The sequence below is a fragment of the Xenopus tropicalis genome, chromosome 5, assembly GCF_000004195.4.
Source record: "Xenopus tropicalis strain Nigerian chromosome 5, UCB_Xtro_10.0, whole genome shotgun sequence".
Classification (NCBI taxonomy): domain Eukaryota; kingdom Metazoa; phylum Chordata; class Amphibia; order Anura; family Pipidae; genus Xenopus; species Xenopus tropicalis.
Genome location: NC_030681.2, coordinates 62,906,209 through 62,927,951, shown reverse-complemented (window position 1 = coordinate 62,927,951; position 21,743 = coordinate 62,906,209). Strand labels below are relative to the sequence as shown.

The window sequence follows — 21,743 nt, the reverse complement described above, 5'->3', positions numbered from 1 at the left end:
GCTAAATTAGTAAAATTTAAAAACAATACATGACTATGCACAGTTTCCTATGTCCATGGTCCCAAAGTTTCCCATATTATTAACCCATTGACTCCTATTTGTACAATTTTACCTTGCTTAAATATAATACATTCATATAGATTATATGACATTTATAGTATCTATACCTGGGTCAATATAATACAGTAATACATCTTAATAGGTATTATTTTTCTGTCAAAAAACAGTTCAATTGCAACGTGGTGTTCAGTCCCCTCGGTGCAACACATCCCAGCTTGTGAATCCAGAAGGCCTCCTTTTGCAATAACAGTCGATTGATATCTCCCCCTCTCCTTGGGATTTTTACACAGTCTATTGGCATACATTTAAAAGAAGAAATAGAATGTCTCGCTTTTGCCCAATGCTGTGCAATCGGTTGCTTTGAGATATCCTGTTTTACCTTCTTTTTATCATACTCGGGATCCAATGCTGCCCGTATAGTGGAGCGGTGCATACTGATCCTATCTTTCAATTGTCTGTTTGTTTTTCCACAATATATTAGCCCACAAGGGCATTTGATCAGATAAACTAACTTGTTTATCACAAAATGTAGTGTATGTCTGATCGTAAAGGGTTTCCCATTATGCGGGTGATAAAATTTATCCCCCAAGATTAATGTATTACACATCACACAGTTGCCACATTTAAATACCCCACATTTTTGGGAACGGTTTCCTGTTGCAATTAAATACTTGCCCACCGGATCCGCAGGAGTCAGGAGTTCCCTCAGGTTCCTATTACGTGTGTATCCAAAGCACAATTTCTTGTCCACCAATTTAGACAACTCATTGTCCGTGTAGATAAGTGGCCAATACTGCAAAAGAGATTTTCTTGTCAGGGCACTGCATGGACCAAATGTACTGGTATAGAACAGTTTGCTATCATTTTTATCCCTAGCTTCTCGTTCTTTCTGTAACAAGCCAGCTCTGTCTAAGCCCATTGTTTAACTTTCTGAATATCCTGCGGGGGATAGCCTCTCTCTACAAATCGATTTGACATAGCTTCAAGCCCCCTGTTACGTTCATCTGCATCACTTGTAATCCTGGCTACTCGGAGCATCTGGGACTTAGGAAGCGACTTTAGCAAGTGTTGTGGGTGATTACTTCCAAATTGAAGCAGGGTGTTCCTATCCGTCACCTTTTGATAAATTTTAGTTTGTAACCTTTTATTTTCCATATCCTTGTATAATGTAACATCCAAATAACTAATGGTGTCATAGTCAAAGTGTAAAGTCAATTTGACAGGTGTGGGTAATGCATTAAGCTCGCTTGTTAATTTCTCCAAATCTTCTGCTGTACCAAACCAAATAAAGAACAAATCGTCTATATAGCGCCTATAATATGCTCCATATTGGCGAAACAGTGGGTGACTCAATATGTACATCACTTCAAACCAATACATATAAATATTGGCATATGTAGGTGCCACATTTGATCCCATCGCCGTCCCGGATAATTGCAAATAAAACTGGTTTTCAAATTTGAAATAATTGTTAAACAAAATGAACCGGAGTAAGGACAGTATGAATTCTGCTGGAGGGCCTTCATACTGTTGATTATTACTTAGGAGCTCTCTCACTGCTTCAATGCCCTCTTCATGTGGAATGCACGTGTACAAGCTTTGTACATCCATAGTTACAAAATAGAAATTCAATTGATCCAATTTCATACTGTTCACTACCTGTAAAAAATCATTGGTGTCTCTCAGGTAAGTACTACACTCCCTTACCATAGGTTGCAAAAGCATATCCACATATTTCGCTATACATTCACTCAGGGATCCCCTTGCTGAAATGATTGGCCTTCCCGGTGGTTGCGTCTGGTTTTTATGTATTTTAGGCAAAGTATATATCACAGGTCTTACCGGGTGCTCCACATATAGATAATCCCTGAGCCCCTCTGTGATCCAGCGATGTGTCACTGCATCATCCAAAATTTTTTTCAACTGCAATTGAAATTTTGGAGTAGGGTCAAAAATCAACTTTTTATAACAAGAGGAATCTGCTAATTGCTGCAGTATCTCCCCACGATAGTATTGGTAATCCAGTATCACAATCGCCCCACCCTTGTCCGCAGGCTTTATTATAATATCACGGTTATTTCTAAGATCCTGTAGGGCTTGCCGTTCAGTACATCTCAAATTATCTCTATACACCGCTTTCTGTCCCACTTCCCGGACCTGCTCATTAATAACACGTGTAAAAGCCTTAAGTGAGACATTGTTAGTAACTGGATCAAAGTTACTTTTCATTTTGAACGCATGACCCTGAACCTCCTGTTTGTCTGCTCCAGGGGGATTGCCCCTATTTGAGAAATGTTCTTTAAGCCGAAGTCTACGTATAAATTTATAATTAATCCACTACCCTGTCCAATTCACTCCCTTTATCAGTAGGCACAAAAGTCAATCCCTTAGATAACACGCTTACCTCCGCTTCAGTAAGCCGATGTCCTGAAAGGTTAAGTATTACTTGTTCCTGGGGGTTCTCCCCCTTCCTCGGCGTGGTGGTTTGCCCTGTATTCCCCTTAATCTTGTGTTTCCTTCCTCCACGTCGCCGCCGCCGCCGTCGTCTTCTCTGCCACATGCCCCTGTCAGCCGATCGCCGGTTTCTAAAAAAGCCACCGGCGGCTGTGTTTGATGTGGGTGTTCCGGCGCTTCCCCCTCTGAGTCACCACTACTCGACACGTAGCCTGGTGGTCTGCGCACCTTGCGCGTCACTGCTCTCCTCCTCTGCTGCGCGATGGAAGTTCCCCCATGGCGCCAGCGATACACATTATTCTCCTTATAATCCTGTGTGACTCTCAACAATTTCGATCTCTTAAAGGCAAGTATATGTGTTTTATATTGCGTTATTTGATCCTGAAGTCGCTTGCACCAATCGATTTCCTTGCAATTGAACTGTTTTTTGACAGAAAAATAATACCTATTAAGATGTATTACTGTATTATATTGACCCAGGTATAGATACTATAAATGTCATATAATCTATATGAATGTATTATATTTAAGCAAGGTAAAATTGTACAAATAGGAGTCAATGGGTTAATAATATGGGAAACTTTGGGACCATGGACATAGGAAACTGTGCATAGTCATGTATTGTTTTTAAATTTTACTAATTTAGCAAAATTGCACTTTATACGGTTCACATAATGTTCACATAATATACGATGTTGCACGAGTATTTATAGATGTGGGGGCAATTTTATACACATGTATGCTGTTTTATATCATTGCAGTTTTAACTAGATTGGGGTATTGAATATGCGCAACAGATTTATTATGAAGTATGAATGCACTTTTATAAAATATATAATTGGTATATGGTATTAATGGTCACTATGGGGTTAATGTGCATATGATGTCACTGGCCCTCCCTGGATTCATGGGAGGAGGCTATTTAAACTGAGTTGTTGTATGTATTTGCACCTTGAAAAAGGTCCCAAAAGGGACCGAAACGTCGGTTGTACATGCAATTATAATACACAAGAGATTTTTTGAAATACAAAGACCCTTGGTGCTGGCTGTTTTATTTTGATATTTATGTGATATCCTGTGCACAGGGGCAGCTGCAGAGCAGCAGATTTTGGAGTGTGGTGCTGTCGTGTGGACTGTTTTTTATATATATATATATATATATATATATATATATATATATATATATATATATATATATATATATCTCTCTATATCTATATATTAGAAAATAATCATCTGTGGCCAGCACACCCTTCAATGTTTCATCAAAAATTTTTTATTGTAGATATATTGTTAAAACCAACGTTTCGGTCCTTTTTAGGACCTTTCTCAAGGATCCTAACAAGGTCCTAACAAGGACCGAAACGTTGGTTTTAACAATATATCTACAACAAAAAATTTTTGATGAAACATTGAAGGGTGTGCTGGCCACAGATGATTATTTTCTAATATATTATATATATATATATATATATATATATATATATATATATATATATATATATATATATATATATATATATATATATCTATATATATATATATCTATATATATATATCTACAGTGGTGTGAAAAACTATTTGCCCCCTTCCTGATTTCTTATTCTTTTGCATGTTTGTCACACTTAAATGTTTCTGCTCATCAAAAACCGTTAACTATTAGTCAAAGATAACATAATTGAACACAAAATGCAGTTTTTAAATGAAGGTTTACGTTATTAAGGGAGAAAAAAAACTCCAAATCTACATGGCCCTGTGTGAAAAAGTTATTGCCCCCCTTGTTAAAAAATAACTTAACTGTGGTTTATCAATTTCAATTTTCAATTTCAATCAAGAAATCACTTAAATAGGAGCTACCTGACACAGAGAAGTAGACCAAAAGCACCTCAAAAGCTAGACATCATGCCAAGATCCAAAGAAATTGAGGAACAAATGAGAACAAAAGTAATTGAGATCTATCAGTCTGGTAAAGGTTATAAAGCCATTTCTAAAGCTTTGGGACTCCAGCGAACCACAGTGAGAGCCATTATCCACAAATGGCAAAAACATGGAACAGTGGTGAACCTTCCCAGGAGTGGCCGGCCGACCAAAATTACCCCAAGAGCGCAGAGACAACTCATCCGAGAGGCCACAAAAGACCCCAGGACAACATCTAAGGAACTGCAGGCCTCACTTGCCTCAATTAAGGTCAGTGTTCACGACTCCACCATAAGAAAGACTGGGCAAAAACGGCCTGCATGGCAGATTTCCAAGGCGCACACCACTTTTAAGCAAAAAGAACATTATGGCTCGTCTCAATTTTGCTAAAAAACATCTCAATGATTGCCAAGACTTTTGAGAAAATACCTTGTGGACCGACGAGACAAAAGTTGAACTTTTTGGAAGGTGCGTGTCCCGTTACATCTGGTGTAAAAGTAACACAGCATTTCAGAAAAAGAACATCATACCAACAGTAAAATATGGTGGTGGTAGTGTGATGGTCTGGGGTTGTTTTGCTGCTTCAGGACCTGGAAGGCTTGCTGTGATAGATGGAACCATGAATTCTACTGTCTACCAAAAAATCCTGAAGGAGAATGTCCGGCCATCTGTTCGTCAACTCAAGCTGAAGCGATCTTGGGTGCTGCAGCAGGACAATGACCCAAAACACACCAGCAAATCCACCTCTGAATGGCTGAAGAAAAACAAAATGAAGACTTTGGAGTGGCCTAGTCAAAGTCCTGACCTGAATCCTATTGAGATGTTGTGGCATGACCTTAAAAAGGCGGTTCATGCTAGAAAACCCTCAAATAAAGCTGAATTACAACAATTCTGCAAAGATGAGTGGGCCAAAATTCCTCCAGAGCGCTGGAAAAGACTCGTTGCAAGTTATGGCAAACGCTTGATTGCAGTTATTGCTGCTAAGGGTGGCCCAACCAGTTATTAGGTTCAGGGGGCAATTACTTTTTCACACAGGGCCATGTAGGTTTGGATTTTTTTTCTCCCTAAATAATAAAAACCCTCATTTAAAAACTGCATTTTGTGTTTACTTGTGTTATCTTTGACTAATAGTTAAATGTGTTTGATGATCAGAAACATTTTGTGTGACAAACATGCAAAAGAATAAGAAATCAGGAAGGGGGCAAATAGTTTTACACACCACTGTATATATATATATATATCTATATATATATATATATATATCTATCTTTAATAAAGCAGTGAGGAACGGCACTCAGGCAATTTTTCACACTGGAGTCATCAAAAGGCATCATAATCAGTGAGGTTCTTTATTCGTCCAACGTTTCAGTTCCTACAGGAACTTTCATCAGGGCCCTGATGAAAGTTCCTGTAGGAACTGAAACGTTGGACGAATAAAGAACCTCACTGATTATCATGCCTTTTGATGACTCCAGTGTGAAAAATTGCCTGTGAGTGCCGTTCCTCTCTGCTTTATTATACACTTATTTTTCTGTTCAGGCACCCAGGTAGCGTTCCTAACTTTTGGTGTGCTGCTTTTTGAACTGTTTGTATCTATATATATATCTATATATAGATATTAGAAAATAATCATCTGTGGCCAGCACACCCTTCAATGTTTCATCAAAAATTTTTTATTGTAGATATAGTTAAAACCAACGTTTCGGTCCTTGTTAGGACCTTTCTCAAGGATCCTAACAAGGTCCTAACAAGGACCGAAACGTTGGTTTTAACAATATATCTACAATAAAAAATTTTTGATGAAACATTGAAGGGTGTGCTGGCCACAGATGATTATTTTCTAATATATATATATATATATATATAATATATATATAATATATAGTTTATCCCTGAGGGAGAGCACCTTTTGTGCTCGAAACGTTGGACTTTTTTCAATAAACAGTTCTTTTTGCATTAAGTCCCTGTGTGTGCTGTACTCTTTCTATACATTTTTACACTTATCCTGCACCCAGGGCACTTAAACTGGTTATGGGTGTGCTCCTCTCTGTCTACTACTAACTGAAATATTATATTATACATATATCTCACATACACAAACACACACAAACCATAAATAGGTTAAAAAAAAACCAAAAATCTTGTCCATTGAGTTCAGTTATCCTGAATGCTCTGAATTATGGAAGGCCATCTCCCATAGACTTTATTTTAATTAAATAATTCACGTTTTAAAAATTATTTCCTTTTTCTCTGTAATAATAAAACAATACTTATTGGATCCCAACTAAGATATAAATAATGCTTATTGGTAGCAAAACAATCATATTTGGCTTATTTTATGTTTAAGTAATTTTTTAGCACCTTAGGATATGGTGATCCAAATTACAGATATTCTGGATAACCGGTCTTTTACATGTATATATGATTTTTGCACTTTTAAAAAAAATCAGGTCCACAGAGCTTTAACATTATTTGATCAATTTATTTGATTGATCAAATGTTTCATGATTGGTGCACTTTAAATAGCTTACATAGAAACTTATATAACTTATGTAACAAGCGATGACAAATCAGCAGCTTTACAGAGGCAAGCATGTTTAAACTTAGGGCAAACTCTACTGACTACCAATGAACTGACTGACTTATAAGTAGATTAAGTATTTCAACTATTTATATTGTTAGGGTGTAGTATCAACTGTGTATTGGGATACATTTACTGAATTATATGAGCTACTACCTACATTAACTTTTCAGCAGTAGAATGACTAGTTATTGGGCCCCACAGCTGATAATTGGAAACAAGATATTTTCCATAAAAATATATTGCAGATGCTTATCATCTGCAGTGATCTCAAAGTGCCCCCTATAATTCCTGGTCCCCCAGCAGTTGCAGAGTTAGTTTTCTCTATAAATACAGTCCTGCTTTTCAGTAAAATGATTTGAGGGTTTGTGTCTCTTTCCCAGCAAAACCTAATTGCACAAACAAGGAGTGTGGCAAAAAATCTTACATATATGTACATATACAGTCATGGCCAAAATTGTTGGCACCCCGGAAAATTTTCAAGAAAATCAAGTATTTCTCACAGAAAAGTATTGCAGTAACACATGTTTTGCTATACACATGTTTATTCCTTTTGTGTGTATTGGAACAGAACAAAAAAGGGAGGAAAAGAAGGAAAATTAGACATAATGTCACACAAAACTCCAAAAATGGGCTGGACAAAATTATTGGCACCCTTAACTTAATATTTGGTTGCACACCCTTTGGAAAAAATAACTGAAATTGGTCGCTTCCTATAACCATCAATAAGCTTCTTACACCTCTCACCGGGAATTTTGGACCACTCTTCCTTTGCAAACTGCTCCAGGTCTCTTATTGGAATGGCGCCTTTTCCCAACAGCAATTTTAAGATCTCTCCACAGATGTTCAATGGGATTTAGATCTGAACTCTTTGCAGTCCACTTCAGAACTCTCCAGCGCTTTGTTGCCATCCATTTCTGGGTTCTTTTTGACGTATGTTTGGGGTCATTGTCCTGCTGGAAGACCCAAGATCTCGGACTCAGTGCCAGAGGCAGCAAAACAACCCCAAAACATCATAGAACCTCCACCATATTTCACTGTAGGTACTGTGTTCTTTTCTTTGTAGACCTCATTCCGTTTTCGGTAAACAGTAGAATGATGTGCTTTACCAAAAAGCTCTATCTTGGTTTCATCTCATCTGTCCACAAGATGTTTTCCTAGAAGGACTGTGGCTTACTCAAGTACATTTTGGCAAACTGTAGTCTTGCTTTTTTATGTCTCTGTGTCAGCAGTGGGGTCCTCCTGGATCTCCTGTCATAGCGTTTCATTTCATTTCAATGTCAACGGATAGTTGGCGCTGACACTGATGCTCCCTGAGCCTGCAGGACAGCTTGAATTTCTTTGGAATTTGTTTGGGGCTGCTTATCCACCATCCGGACTATCCTACGTTGCAACCTTTCATCAATTTTTCTCTTCAGTCCATGCCCAGGAAGATTTGCTACAGTGCCATGGGTTACAAACTTCTTGATAATGTTGCGCACTGTGGACAAAGGCAAATCTAGATCTCTGGAGATGGACTTGTAACCTTGAGATTGTTGATATTTTTCCACAATTTTGGTTCTCAAGTCCTCAGACAGTTCTCTTCTCCTCTTTCTGTTGCCCATGCTTAGTGTGGCACACACAGACACACAATGCAAAGACTAAGTGAAGTTCTCTTCTTTTTATTTGCTTTCAGGTGTGATTTTTATATTGCCCACATCTGTTACTTGCCCCAGGTGAGTTTAACTCTTTTACTGCCAACGACGTATGGGATACATTGTGGCAGTAAAAGGGCTTAACTGCCAACGTCGTGTCCCATACGTCGTTGGCATTTAAGCGCTGCTCTCTGCAGCGGCGGCATGTGCCGCCACTGCAGAGAGCTTCTATCCATGATAGCCCCCCTGGGCAATGTGCCAGGGGGGCTGTCATGAGGGTCCTGCGAGCCGATCGCTCGCAGGACCCTCCAGGAAGCAGCAGACACGATCGCATCGCGTCTGCTGCTTCCTACTTCCCCCCTGCCGGCCGGCCCACTGAGGAGGAGGTGATCGGGTCTTCAGGACAGGTAAGGAGTCTTTTTATTTTTTTCATTTACACACTTACACACACACTTACATACATTTATACACACTTACATACATTTACACACACTTACAGCACACATTTTAGCATTTTTTTTTGTTTTTGTTTTTTTTCATTTTTCACACTTTTATACACTTATTTACACTCATATACACACTTACACACTATCACACAACTTTTACACATGTATACACAAACACTTTGGGTTTTTTTTTGTTTTGTTTTGTTTTTTTCATTTTACCACTTTGTTTTTAGGTTTCTTTTACCTAAAAACTGTTTATTTTGACAGCGTGACTATTGGATCAGATATTCTGACCACTAATTACAAGTCATGTGACTTATTTTGTTGTTTCACTGAATTGCACAATTTTTGTGGTTTTATCACATTTTATCCATGTATAAGTGTTCCTGATCTGTTTTTAGGGTAGCTTTGCAAGGTGTAACTTTGGTGTACAAAAATAACTTTACCTATTTTGAATTCATCAGAATGTGTACTTTCCAAAAATATATAGTTAGGGGAAGTTTTGGCACATAATACACTGACAGGGGGCTCTGTGTGCAAAAGCTGAGCTGGCAGGCGAGAAATCCTTATGCGGTATTTTCATTTTGGGTTCAGTACATACCGCAGACTTTGGTATATCTATGCATATTGGGCATCAAACTGTTCAGTAGACTTATGGTGTTCCTATTTGGGGTGATTTGTCTTTACCTGATCTTTATCAAGAAATTGTGAGAGATAAATGCGGCAAATTGCAACATTTTTATGCGATTTTCGAAATGTCATATAAATCTGCAAACTTAGGAAAGCTTTACGGCTTGGTACTTTGAAGCAAGAAGAAATGTTTACCCATCATAGATTCGGGGGGATGTGTACTTTCCAAAAATATATGGCTTTCTGGGGTGAGCATACATTTTTTGTAGCATTATCCCACATAAAGGATGTAAATGTGTTGATTTTGCAGGAGCTGAAATGATAGATCATATGGGGGTATGTTCCCATTGGGGCCCCTACATGCCACATACTTAGGTAAACCTATACATATTGGGCATTAAACTGTTCAGTGAACCCCTGGCGTTCATATTTAGGCTGTGCGGCTTGGTACTTTGGAGTAGAAAGACATGGGTACCCATTTTAGATTCGGGGGGATGTGTACTTTCCAAAAATATATGACTTTCTGGGGTGAGCATACTTTTTACTGGCTTTATCCCACATATAATGATGTAAATGTGTTGATTTTGCAGGAGCTGAAATGACAGAAATGACAGTACATATGGGGTATGTTCATATTGGGGCCCCTACATGCCACATACTTAGGTAAACCTATACATATTGGGCATAAAACTGTTCAGTGGACCCCTGGCATTCATATTTAGGGTGTTTTATTTGGTTACTTTATGACCTGTAGGAGATAAGATACTATAGACTCAAAGCTTTGAAGCGATTTAAAAAAAAAAAAAATCACAAATTTTGATAAAAACCAATAACTTTAGGAAAGAATTGCGACTTGATAGTTTGGAGTAGAGAGACAGTTGTGCCTTTTCTGTATTCCCCAGAATCTGTTCTTTCCAAAAATGTACAATTTTCTAGGATAAACCTCCTTTCTGGAGCAGTGCTTTGGAAATTTGGTAGTGTACTGCTGGGAGTTTTTGACCTATACAAGTGAGAAATCTCCATAAAACTATATATATTTGGTATTGGCATGTTTAGGAGACATGGGACTTTCCAAATCAGTTGTATATTCGTGCATAAAATAATTTTTGTTTCTAGTATGTGTGTTTATATTATGGAAAATTTGATTTTTTTTTGCATTATTAGACATTTAGAAGCCTATATCTTGTTACAGAATTGGAATTACACAAAAATTCTACCATATTTTGAAAGCTTAGGTTGTTCTGAAAAAAACGATATATTGTTTTCCTGGGTAAACTAAAAGTCCCCCCGAGGAAAGGCCCCTAAAGTGAAACAGTGCAAAATGTTCAAAAACTGTCTGGCAATACAAGTTCCGCTTTGACCAAAACAGCTGGAAGTAAAAGGGTTAAAGGAGCATCACATGTTTGAAACAATCTTATTTATCCACAATTTTGAAAGGGTGCCAATAACTCTGTCCAGCCCATTTTTGGAGTTTTGTGTGACATTATGTCCAATTTGCTTTTTTTCCTCCCTTTTTTGTTCTGTTCCAATGCACACAAAGGGAAAAAACGTGTGTATAGCAAAACATGTGTTACTGCAATACTTTTCTGTGAGAAATACTTGATTTTCTGGAAAAATTTCTGGGGTGCCAACAATTTTGGCCATGACTGTTTGTTCATGAGGACCCCAGAAAAATAACTTTTATGGGGCTCCAACATTTCTGATTGGCCACAAAGGCCCGGGCCTAGGGCGGCAGAAGTTTAGGGGCGGCATGCCGCCCCGCCGCAAGAAAATGTTTAAATTTGGCTCCCATACGGAGCAGTGGGGACCTCTCTCTCTTATGGCAAATAGGTTAGACATCTGGTTACTCCAGCCTTTATAGATTATATTTTTGCCTAACTATATTGCACAGTCTAACCATTTTACCCATTTTCATACCGAACTGTTTCTTTAAGACCATACCCACGAAAGGAGCAACAAGGGAACAACAGCAGAAAATTTGGCAGCCTTAGTCTATGTAAACCAGACCTGGTTTGTGTTATCTTTCATCATCTTGCTTCCAAAGGCAGCTTTTGCCCACCAGCGGACTGTCCACACTCTGTAGTAACATCTTCCGCTCTGCTCCATTCAACACACTGCTGCTCTTATAATCCATATAAACTTTTTGAAAAATCTAACTTCTACCTCGCAAAAGCATAAAAAATTCAAGCAATTTTCCCACCTCCTCTCCCGCTCCATACTGCTATTACTTGCTGCAAATTATATCTCTCTGAATACTGGTCCCTGCCATTGCCCACATATTGCTTCACTTCTGGTAAGACCCTCACAAACTACTAACCTGTCTAACCTTATTCAAATTCCAACTCTCTCCTCTTCTTTTCTCCCATTCTCTTGTGCTCTTCTTAATACCCGCTCTGTTACCAACAAATCTGCTTAAATTCATGATCTGTTCTGCTCCAAATTTTTTTACCTGTTTGCGTTGACAGAAACCGGACTCTCTCAGAAAGATAATGCTATTAAAGGTTGCTCTCTCTTAGGACATCTCTCATACATCACCCATTACTGGCCATGGGGGAGGAGTAGGCATTCCGCTCTCCCCTCATTGCCATTTTAAACACTATAACTCCTACTTTCATGTTTCCTTCTTTTAAGGTACATGCAGTTCAGCTGTTCCACCCTTTCTGTGCAGGTGGCAGTTCTTTACAGACCCCCTTCTACAAAATCCTTGGTTACATTCCTATCCAACTTTGAATCCTTGCTCTCTTTTTTCCTATGTTCCAACACTCCTGCAATTATTTTGGGTGATTTCTATTGCCATATATAGATAACCCTTCCTCCTTTGATCTCCAGCAGTGAACTAATACAGCTACCCATAAGGATGGTCATTTCCTAGATCTGGTCTGTACAAAAAAATCTAAACCTTTCTGCAATTAACAGATTTTTCCTCTTTCAGTTTTATCTTGCATATTTCTCCTTCTACAAACACTCCTGCCTTCAGCATATAACCCTGATTAGTAACACTAGAACAGTTGATATAACTGCCCTCTTGGACTCTCCCATTTCTAACCTCTCCTCCTTCTGCGCTTCCTCTTATCCAGGTTTACTGGTAAATACCTACAACTCAGTTTTATCATTCCCAATAAACACCCATGCCCCTCTGTAGCCACGACAGTCGTTCCCACAATCCCTATCCTGGCTTAACTTTCAGACATGATATCTGTGTTCCTGGGCACAATCTGTGGAGTGTTTTGGGGGGAAATGCCATGCAAAAGCAGACTTCCTCCATTATAAATTTCTTATGGCCTTCCTTAAAGATGCCCTATCCCAGGCCAAGCAAGCAATACGCTTGTAAATAATAATAATAATAATAATAATAAATCCAACCCACAATGCTTATTTTCCATATTCACCTCACTTCTTCATCCTTCATCCTAATGAATCACTTGCATCTAACATAGCCCCCAAAACTTTGCTGACTTTTTAAAAAATAAAGTTGATTCTATGCGCAAACAATTTTCCCCAACAACCTTACCTTCCTAAATCTCCCCTTTCCATATTCAGCTCCTTTTATCTTTTAACAGAGTCTGACGTTTCTCAGCTTCTCCGTTCCTGTCCGCCTCCAACTTGCTCACTGGATCCTATGCCCTCGTCACTACTAAAATGGGTGCCCCTGCCCTTTCTCCAGCTCTTCCTCATATATTCAATTCCTCTTGGACTTCAGGTACGTTCCCCTCTCTATTCAAACAAGCCTGTGTCACATTTTTAAAAAAGCTACACTGGACCCATCCTGTCTAACTATTGTCCAGTTTCTCTCTTACCCCTAGCCTCTAAACTCCTGGAATGTCTTTTCTTTTCTGGGGTCACTTCATCTGCACCATTATTTGCTGGACCCTATGCAGTTTGGTTTAGGCTTGCACACTCCACTATGACAGCCTTATGCAGAATTACAAACGATTTCCAGACTGTCAAGGCCAAATACTCTATTCTCATTAATCTGGGCCTATCCTCTGCTTTTGATACTGTCGACCATTCTGTTCTTTCCCATCTTTCTAACCGCTCATTCTCTGTTGCTCTTGCTAGGGTCATCTTTGAGCAGTCCCTCTCCTTCTCTATCCATACTAATAAGACTGCCAAAACCTGCCGCTTTTTCCTCCGCAATATTGCCAAGATCCGCCCCTTTCTTTCACAAGTTACTGCCAAAACACTAACCCATGACCTTATCCCTTCCCGCTTAGATTACTGCAATCTCCAACTAACCAGCCTCCCAGACTCCCACCTTTCTCCCCTGCAATCAATCTTAAAGTCTGCTGCCAGGATCCTACTGCTCTCCTAAGAGGGAACCTGTTCAGCCCCAACTAATCTCTCTAGCAAGGTGGTCTGTTAGAAGGATTTTGTATGCTGGTCTTTGTGTACTTTCCTGGTAGTCTCCTCCACTCCACTCAGAGCCTCTGTCTTTTTACACCATCCACACCCACTGTTCTCTTGTCTTAAACCTTTCTTTCTTTCTATCTCGCTGCACCTTACCTCTGGAACTCTATCCATAAATTCCTTAGTAGGGAACAATCACTCACTCTAAAAACTTCTGGAACACTAAAACATTATTTAATCTAGTGCTGCGATTAAGGGCAAAAGCCCATTCCTTGTGCACTCTTACCTTCCAATTTGTGCCTGTATTTTACCTGACCACTTACACTTCAAGCTCTAAGGGGAAGGGAGCTCCTTCCCACTGTGTCTCATACAATATGGAACGTAATCTCTGTGTATTTATACTTATGTATTGTATTTCTTCTAACGTTTGTCCTCCCTGTGTGTAATTTTGTATGTTGTTAGACTATACAACACTGCATATCCTTGTAGCGATCTATAACGTTTTACATTAATACATACAATGGTTGGTGCTTACTGCTGGCATATCACCCTTCATTCATATGTAAAAGAAGTTGATTATGTCAAATTAAGCCCCATCCTTAAATCCATATGCTTCCCCTGTGGATAGCACAGCAACCCCCAGCCCATAATTGCACACCTTAGGGGCAATATAATGACTATCTCCAAATTCTAACAAACTCCCAGAACAAACCCCTGCCAGGTTCACCTCCCACAGGCAGCACAGGGCAGGCGGAGTATGGCACACACAGGCAGCATAGGGCAGACAGAGTATAGGATATAAAGGCAGCACAGGGCAGGTGGTACATACAGTAACACAATGCTGGCACTGCTCCTACAGTCTGTCTGAGGTGTGAACAGGTGAACAATGTGGGAGCCTACAGTCTGAGCCTGAGTTGTAAACAATACAAGGGGTTTACAGACAGAATATGAGGTGTAAATAATGCAGGGGGGCCAGTTAATTTCAGGACTGATACAACTGCCAGAAGACTGCCACTTGGAAAGCACTGGTCTAGGAGAAAGCAGTGGTTAAAGGAGACATAGCCTATAAAAATTTAGAATGTACCAGAGAATTATACTCCTCTAGATATAGAAGGAATGTGCTTAAAAATGTTGTATTTCAGACTTATTGAGAACCAAAACTCCACTAGTCCCACCCATCAGTTCCACTTCCTGCTGGCTGAATTCTCTGGATGTGCAGGGGAGCCAGCGGCCCTCCGTACACTGCACTGTAAGATAGGAACCAATCAGCAGCTAGGCTGACCTGATAGGGAACTGAAGCCCGTCTTTGCTTGTATGAGTGCAGGGCTCTCCCCCCTCCTACTGTGCGTCTGGCAGGGACCGTTAAGAAATGCCCACTCTCCATTTCAAACTCGGACAGAGAAGTTAAAGGATCTAGAGGGAGCTCCAATAAAGGGGCCATTTTTACAGATAGGATAAATTTTTAGCACAAAGTGAAACCAGCACCTTATATTATTCATAATTGCCTACAAAATTAGGGGTTTTCCCATTTATCCTATATGTCCCCTTTAAGACACAAGGAGGTACAAGACAGCAGAGTTGTAATATTTCCCCATTTCTTCACATTCTATATTCCAGGGGCTTGGCAACAATCAAAGATAAAACAGCATTCGAGAAAGAAAAATAGGTACAGTAAAAAGAGGTGCAAACATTTGACGCAGATCTACTAACTAACAGCAACCAATAGGATCTTTCAGACTTTCGGGTTAAAAAAAATAATTAAAACCAATAACTTTGTACCAATTATTACATGTTCCCATAACTTGTCTTTTTTTAGCCTGACTTAGAATATTTGAAACTATGACTATAACTAACATGATAGCCTCTCCTAAAGCACACATAGTTTTTTTTGTTTCAGACTTCTTCACGAAAATCACCTGTACTGAAAATCTCATGAGCAGCAACTAGGGAGAGGGTGAATGCAGGTAAATTTGCCAAGTGAATAAATAATGCAGTGTGTTACAGCCCAACCCTTAATGTGCACACATAACCTAGATATTATTTCCATATCTTCATGACAGCTGAAAACTAACATCTGACTTTATTTGAATATTGAAGGCATTCTTCTGCATATAAAGAATTACAAATATTATCACATAACTTAAGAATTTATCAACACTACATAGTAGGAAGTAAATACCACCATCTTTATTAAGCATTTTCTCTTTCCTGTTAGCAGCCCGTTCATTTGTATAACAGAACTCACTAAAGCTGCTGATGGCACAGCGAGTTTTTTTTTGGGATAACACAGCCAAAAATAATGTTTTTTTTCCTTCCCAATACACCTGACACCTCTCAAAGATAATTAGGTTACCTTCTCTGTCACAAGTGGTGAGAGGTTGTCCTGCTCTCCAGCTCTTGATGGGCATATCCTTGTATCCCCAAACAGCTCTTGGCTGTCCACAGAATTAGCCGGAGCAAAGGCTTCTTTAACTTTTGGATACACACTTCTTGCATAGTTAATAACTGTTAATAATTTTCAGTAGTACAGTACTTTTAAATATTTTTCCAAAAATTACCTATGTTTTATTTGATAAGTACTGATTAGTATATTTAGTTTCCTTTGACAGGCATGTAGTAAACATAATTATTTCTTACTGTGAGGTAAGAAACGTAAAACACAAACGTAAAAAAAACATAGCTGATATCTATGTACGGTATGATAAACAATTTCCACTTAGCAAAATATGCGGTTTGCAAGGTTATTCATTATAACTAAACTAACCTGCAAAATCAAATAGACCTCCCAAATGAATCCAACGTGTGTTCTGTCAATGGCTAGCCACGCTACCTTGGAACACCTGGGATCAGTTCAGGTGTTTCAAAAGATCAGGTTAGAGCAAGTTTGTCAACAAAGGGGTGTATTTTTTTTTAACATTGGAGGAAAACATCACAGGTGATGTTGCCCATAGCAACCAATAAGATCTTTGCTTTTGTTTTCTAACTTGCAGATGACCAGTCAAATCTAATTGTCGATTGGTTGCTAAGGGGAACATCACCAGTGATGTTTATCTCTAATGTTAATAAATACAACCTCATGTGTATTGCAAGTTGAGTAGCATGTGGGTTGAGAGGTAGGTGCACAAAACAGGGTCTCTGCCGTGTCCGTTAAAGGTTAGGGCAATTCTCAAATTCTGCACTGGCCCAAGAGTACGGTGTCCTAGGAATAATTAAATGCTGCTACACCTACGGCTACTTTGAGTCAGCAGCAGAAAGACAAATTGATGGCTGCATTAGCAAAGGCCTCGCCAATTTCTACAAGGATCCTGAGCGATCTTACCATTCTTGCTGTCACATGAAGGCGCGGTCGATGCCTGAGAAAAAGCAGCCGACGTTGCGTTCACCACCGCTGCTGCCCCGGCTCCTCCACTAGCTGCTACCATACCTCCTCCTGCAGCACCTGCACATGCAAGAGCTCCATTTTCCTGTTCGTCGCCACTGCTGTTAGCCCTTTTATTCTTCTTCCCCTTGTTAGTTTTGACGTTAGGCATGGCGCATCGACTTTAGCTACTAGATCCAGTGGCCTGCATGGTGGTCGAACAAAGACGTTAGTTGGCCAGCAAATGTTTAGCTTGACGGGCGCTTCAAAGAAGCAGACCTTGCAGCAGATAAAGGTTTAAGTCTGCGGTGTGTTTATCACGCTGTCTGCCCTTGCTCGGGGTACTCAGGGCGGTTGTGTTTCCAACCAGGGTTAGAAGGCGTGTCTCCTTGTTTTGATTCTGCTTTCCGCGACTCCGTCCCACCCCTCCTGTCAGTTTTTATACATTTTCTCTGTCTCGACGTCACAAACCACACACTTCCCCAGCCGTCGTTTTTTGTTTCTAACCTCGCCCCCAGCAACGTCAGTTAGATCGTCCCTTTCCTGTATTGGAGATGGCTGCTTGCAATGAGCCGCCCCCTTTTTCCCCGATTCTTTTAGTGATCTTTCTAACGGAGAGAAGCAGCTTGTTAAGCAGGCAGAAAGTATCGCTACGCTGAAAAATGCTGCTTCTTGGGCTGCAGGGAATGCTAATTAAAATGTATTTAAACAGCCCTCATAACTGTATAAAAAGGAGAAGTGGTCTCCAAAATAAAATTTATACTAAAGCAGCTATCCAGTATACGCTAATTTATAGTTATTTGTAAATGTAATTTCAACTGAAAATAAAAACCGTATATTTTGTTTTCATTTTGTGTACTGCTGGCTATTTCCTGTTCCTTCCACCTGGCAGTAGGTAACTGAAGGGGTTAACCCCCTGCCTAGTAGGAGGGAAAGGAAATACATATCTTTCTCCTCCTCCCACCCTGCTTGTCAAGAGTCCAAGCGGTCTTATTTTGGCTGCAAATGGTAAGTTGGATCTAGAGCGTGCCTTACAAGGATAAAGGATTGTTTTTTCAAATATTATTTTTTTTCGAATTAATCCTACTCCAGCTTTCTAGAACATGAATTGGTCACCCTCCTGCTTGTGAAGGTCAGCTTTAAAAAAAAAAAAAAAAAAAACGCAAACTATACAACTTTGCACCCTTCAGATACTAAGTCATCTACTACAGTACAATTCTCTAAATCAGATATATCATAAGAATCCAGTGACTCCAGCATAAATTATGCTTAGGAAACCAAAATAGACCATATTATTGCTTTTATCCTAACTGGCCCAATTTATGTTCTAGGAAGCTAGACTAGGATTAATACTAATATATAGTATAGTGATATATAGGTAGTACCCAGCAATAGTAGTTATAGGTGGTAATCTATAGCTTTAAGAATAGTTCTAGTTAAGGAGTGCTATCTAAAGGTGTACTTTTTTTTTCTTTCTCTTAGATGAATATAATTTTACACTGAGCACCCTTACATATAGACAGGATTCCTCTGTCGTATTTTCTGTCTATTAAATTGCAGTGCAAGGTTTCTGCCTTTTTTGATTGTTCCAGAAAAGAGTCAAGACAAAATAAAGGGACAGAAGTATGCAGGTTTGCGAGCCCCTCTGGTTTGTGTGGGCACCAGAGTGGTGCAATTCAAGGTAGTGTGGTCTCATTCTATTATGGACAAGTGGGTTTCAAAAGTTATTCAGTCACGATATCAGATAGATCAAAGGCAGCCGATAGGTCAAGGAGAATAAGGATAAAGAGGTGACCTTCGGCTGTGGCAACCTAAAGATCATTTGAACTCTGCAGAATGCAGGTTCAGTAGAGTGTCCAGGACGGAAACCAGATTGCAGTGGATCCAACAGATATGGTTGTTAAGAAAGTTAGTAATACAGGGGAACACAATACATTGTAGTGTTTTAGAAGCAATCGGTAGGAGCAAGACAAAAAATGGTAATTGGCTCTGGTGGTAGGTGCTCTGTAAGTGATTGCTCTTTAAGTGGGGGGCTCTGTAAGTGGAGTTATAAACACATGAGTTACAAACAAAAGGAGTTAAAACAAGGTACTATATTTACATTTATTTCAAGTCTTTTCACCTGTTTCTGTTTCTGTAACTGGGAGAATGAGTGCCAGCAACATTGAAGGTCTGACACAGTGCACAGCCTGCCACATGTATGCAGTTGAGGAACAACAGTTCCAAAGTGCATACCTCTGTTGTGGTTGTGAGCGAATTCCCACTTTAGAGGCTCGCATTAGAGCCCTAGAGGAACAAGTTGCAACACTGCATTCGATTGACAATCTTGAGAGAAGTCTCTTGCTTACTGAACAAGATCTAGCGGGGTCAAATAGTTTGGGGGGAGGGGTGCAGTGAAAGGATGTTAAGGCAGTAAGCTGGGTCACAGTTAGACAATCTAGTGTGGGGGAAAAGGAAGAGGGAGGCTGCGCCAGGGTTTGCGCATCCCAACAGATTTGCAAGATTGTGTGAAGAAGATGGGAGTGTGAACTCTGGTCTGGCGGTCCTAGATGAGGCTGATCTCTCTAACAGCCGGGAGACCAGTTTCTCTAGTAGTGGTGGGGAGGGGAGCAGAGCTAGGCCTAAACAGATGGTGGTTATAGGGGATTCGATCATTAGGAAAGTGGACAGGGTAATCTGTCAAGCGGATCGCTTCAACCGAACAGTTTGCTGTCTTCCTGGTGCCAGCGTTCGGCATGTGGTTGATCGGGTTGACAAATTATTGGGAGGGGCTGGGCATGACCCGGCTGTCTTGGTACATATCGGTACTAACAACAAAATGAACGGTAGGTGGAGGACCTTAAAGAGTGAGTTCAGGGATCTAGGCTCTAAGGAAAGGTCCTCCAATGTCGTTTTTTCGGAAATTTTGCCGGTGCCACGTGCAAGTTTAGGGAGACAGCAGGAGCTTAGGGAGCTAAATGTGTGGCTAAAATCTTGGTGTAGGAAGGAAGGGTTTGGGTTCCTAGAGCACTGGGATGACTTTTCTTTGGGGTACAATCTATACAGCCATGACGGATTGCATCTCAATGGAAGGGGGTCTGCTGTGCTAGGGGAGAGAATGGTTAAGAGGCTGAAGGAGTTTTTAAACTTGACAAGGGGGGGTGAGCTAGAGTTTTAAGGGAAATCTAGTGTAGACGGGGCAGTGGGGCTAGCAAAGGGTTGTGGGAGGGCATATAGTTTATCAGATAAGGAGATTCCATTGTTACAAGGGAAACAGACTAATTTTCACCTTAGCTCTAACGCTTCGTTAGCTAATGTAAACATCAGAGGGAGAAGTAATAATCTCCACTGCATGCTGGCTAATGCGCGAAGCTTGTCGTTTAAATTAGGGGAGCTGAAGGCTATTGCATGTATTGAAAATTATGATTTAATTGGTATCACTGAGACCTGGTGGGACGAAAAATGTGACTGGGCCGTGAATTTAAATGGTTATACACTTTTTAGGAGGGACAGAGAGATTAAAAAGGGTGGATGGGTTTGTCTTTATGTAAAGTCAGATTTAAAGCCATACATTACCAATGAAAACGTTGAATCTCTTTGGGTAGAAATTTCAGTAGGGCAGAAGGTCACAAAGAAAATGATCATTGGTGTATGCTATAAACCACCCCCGTATAGATGAGGATGAGACCCAGCTACTGTTGCAAATGGAGGAGGCTTCACAACTGGGTGAAGTTGTTATTATGGGGGACTTTAATTATCGGGACATTGACTGGAGTAATGGGGTCAGAAAAAGCTAGTAGGTTTGTAAACGTGCTAAATGACAACTTTTTATTTCAGGCGGTTTAAGAACCTACTAGGAATGACTCTATTTTGGACCTGGTAATAACTAATAACACTGAACTCATCTCTAACATTTGTGTGGGTGAGCATTTGGGGAACAGTGATCACAACATGGTCTCCTTGGAGTAAATGCTGCAGCGACAGCTCTATAAGTTTAACTAAAACGCTTGATTTTAGACGTGCAGACTTTGCCAGTATAAGGGCATCTCTGCAATGTGTCAACTGGGAAAGGCTATTCATAGGGTTAGACACAGAAGGAAAATGGAACATCTTTAAAACATTGCTTTGCAGGTATACACAACAGTATATTCCCCCTTGTAAGCAAGGAGAGGCATCGCAAAGCAAAACCTTTATGGCTGAATAAAAGTGTTAGTGTCGAGGCTGGTAAGAAAATCGTGCTTTTAACCCTTTCACTTCCAGCGGACAAAGCGGAACTTCTACTGCCAGACAGTTTTTGAACATTTTGCACTGTTTCACTTTAGGGGCCTTTCCTCGGG

At 39.9% G+C, this 21,743-nt stretch overlaps 1 protein-coding gene across 4 annotated transcripts in view; it reads right to left on the bottom strand.

Annotated features, from left to right (window-relative positions):
• Positions 1 to 17,911, bottom strand: part of heca (hdc homolog, cell cycle regulator) — a 96,630-nt gene extending 78,719 nt beyond the window's left edge. Inside the window, exon 1 of one of the 4 annotated variants that reach the window (XR_004222615.1) lies at positions 17,389 to 17,911. Coding sequence is in view for 3 of the 4 variants with exons in the window: in XM_012962553.3 (XP_012818007.1) it covers positions 17,389 to 17,599 (211 nt within the window). In the remaining variant the exon portion in view is untranslated. 4 annotated transcript variants of the gene reach the window in all.
• Positions 17,912 to 21,743: the final 3,832 nt, after the last annotated feature.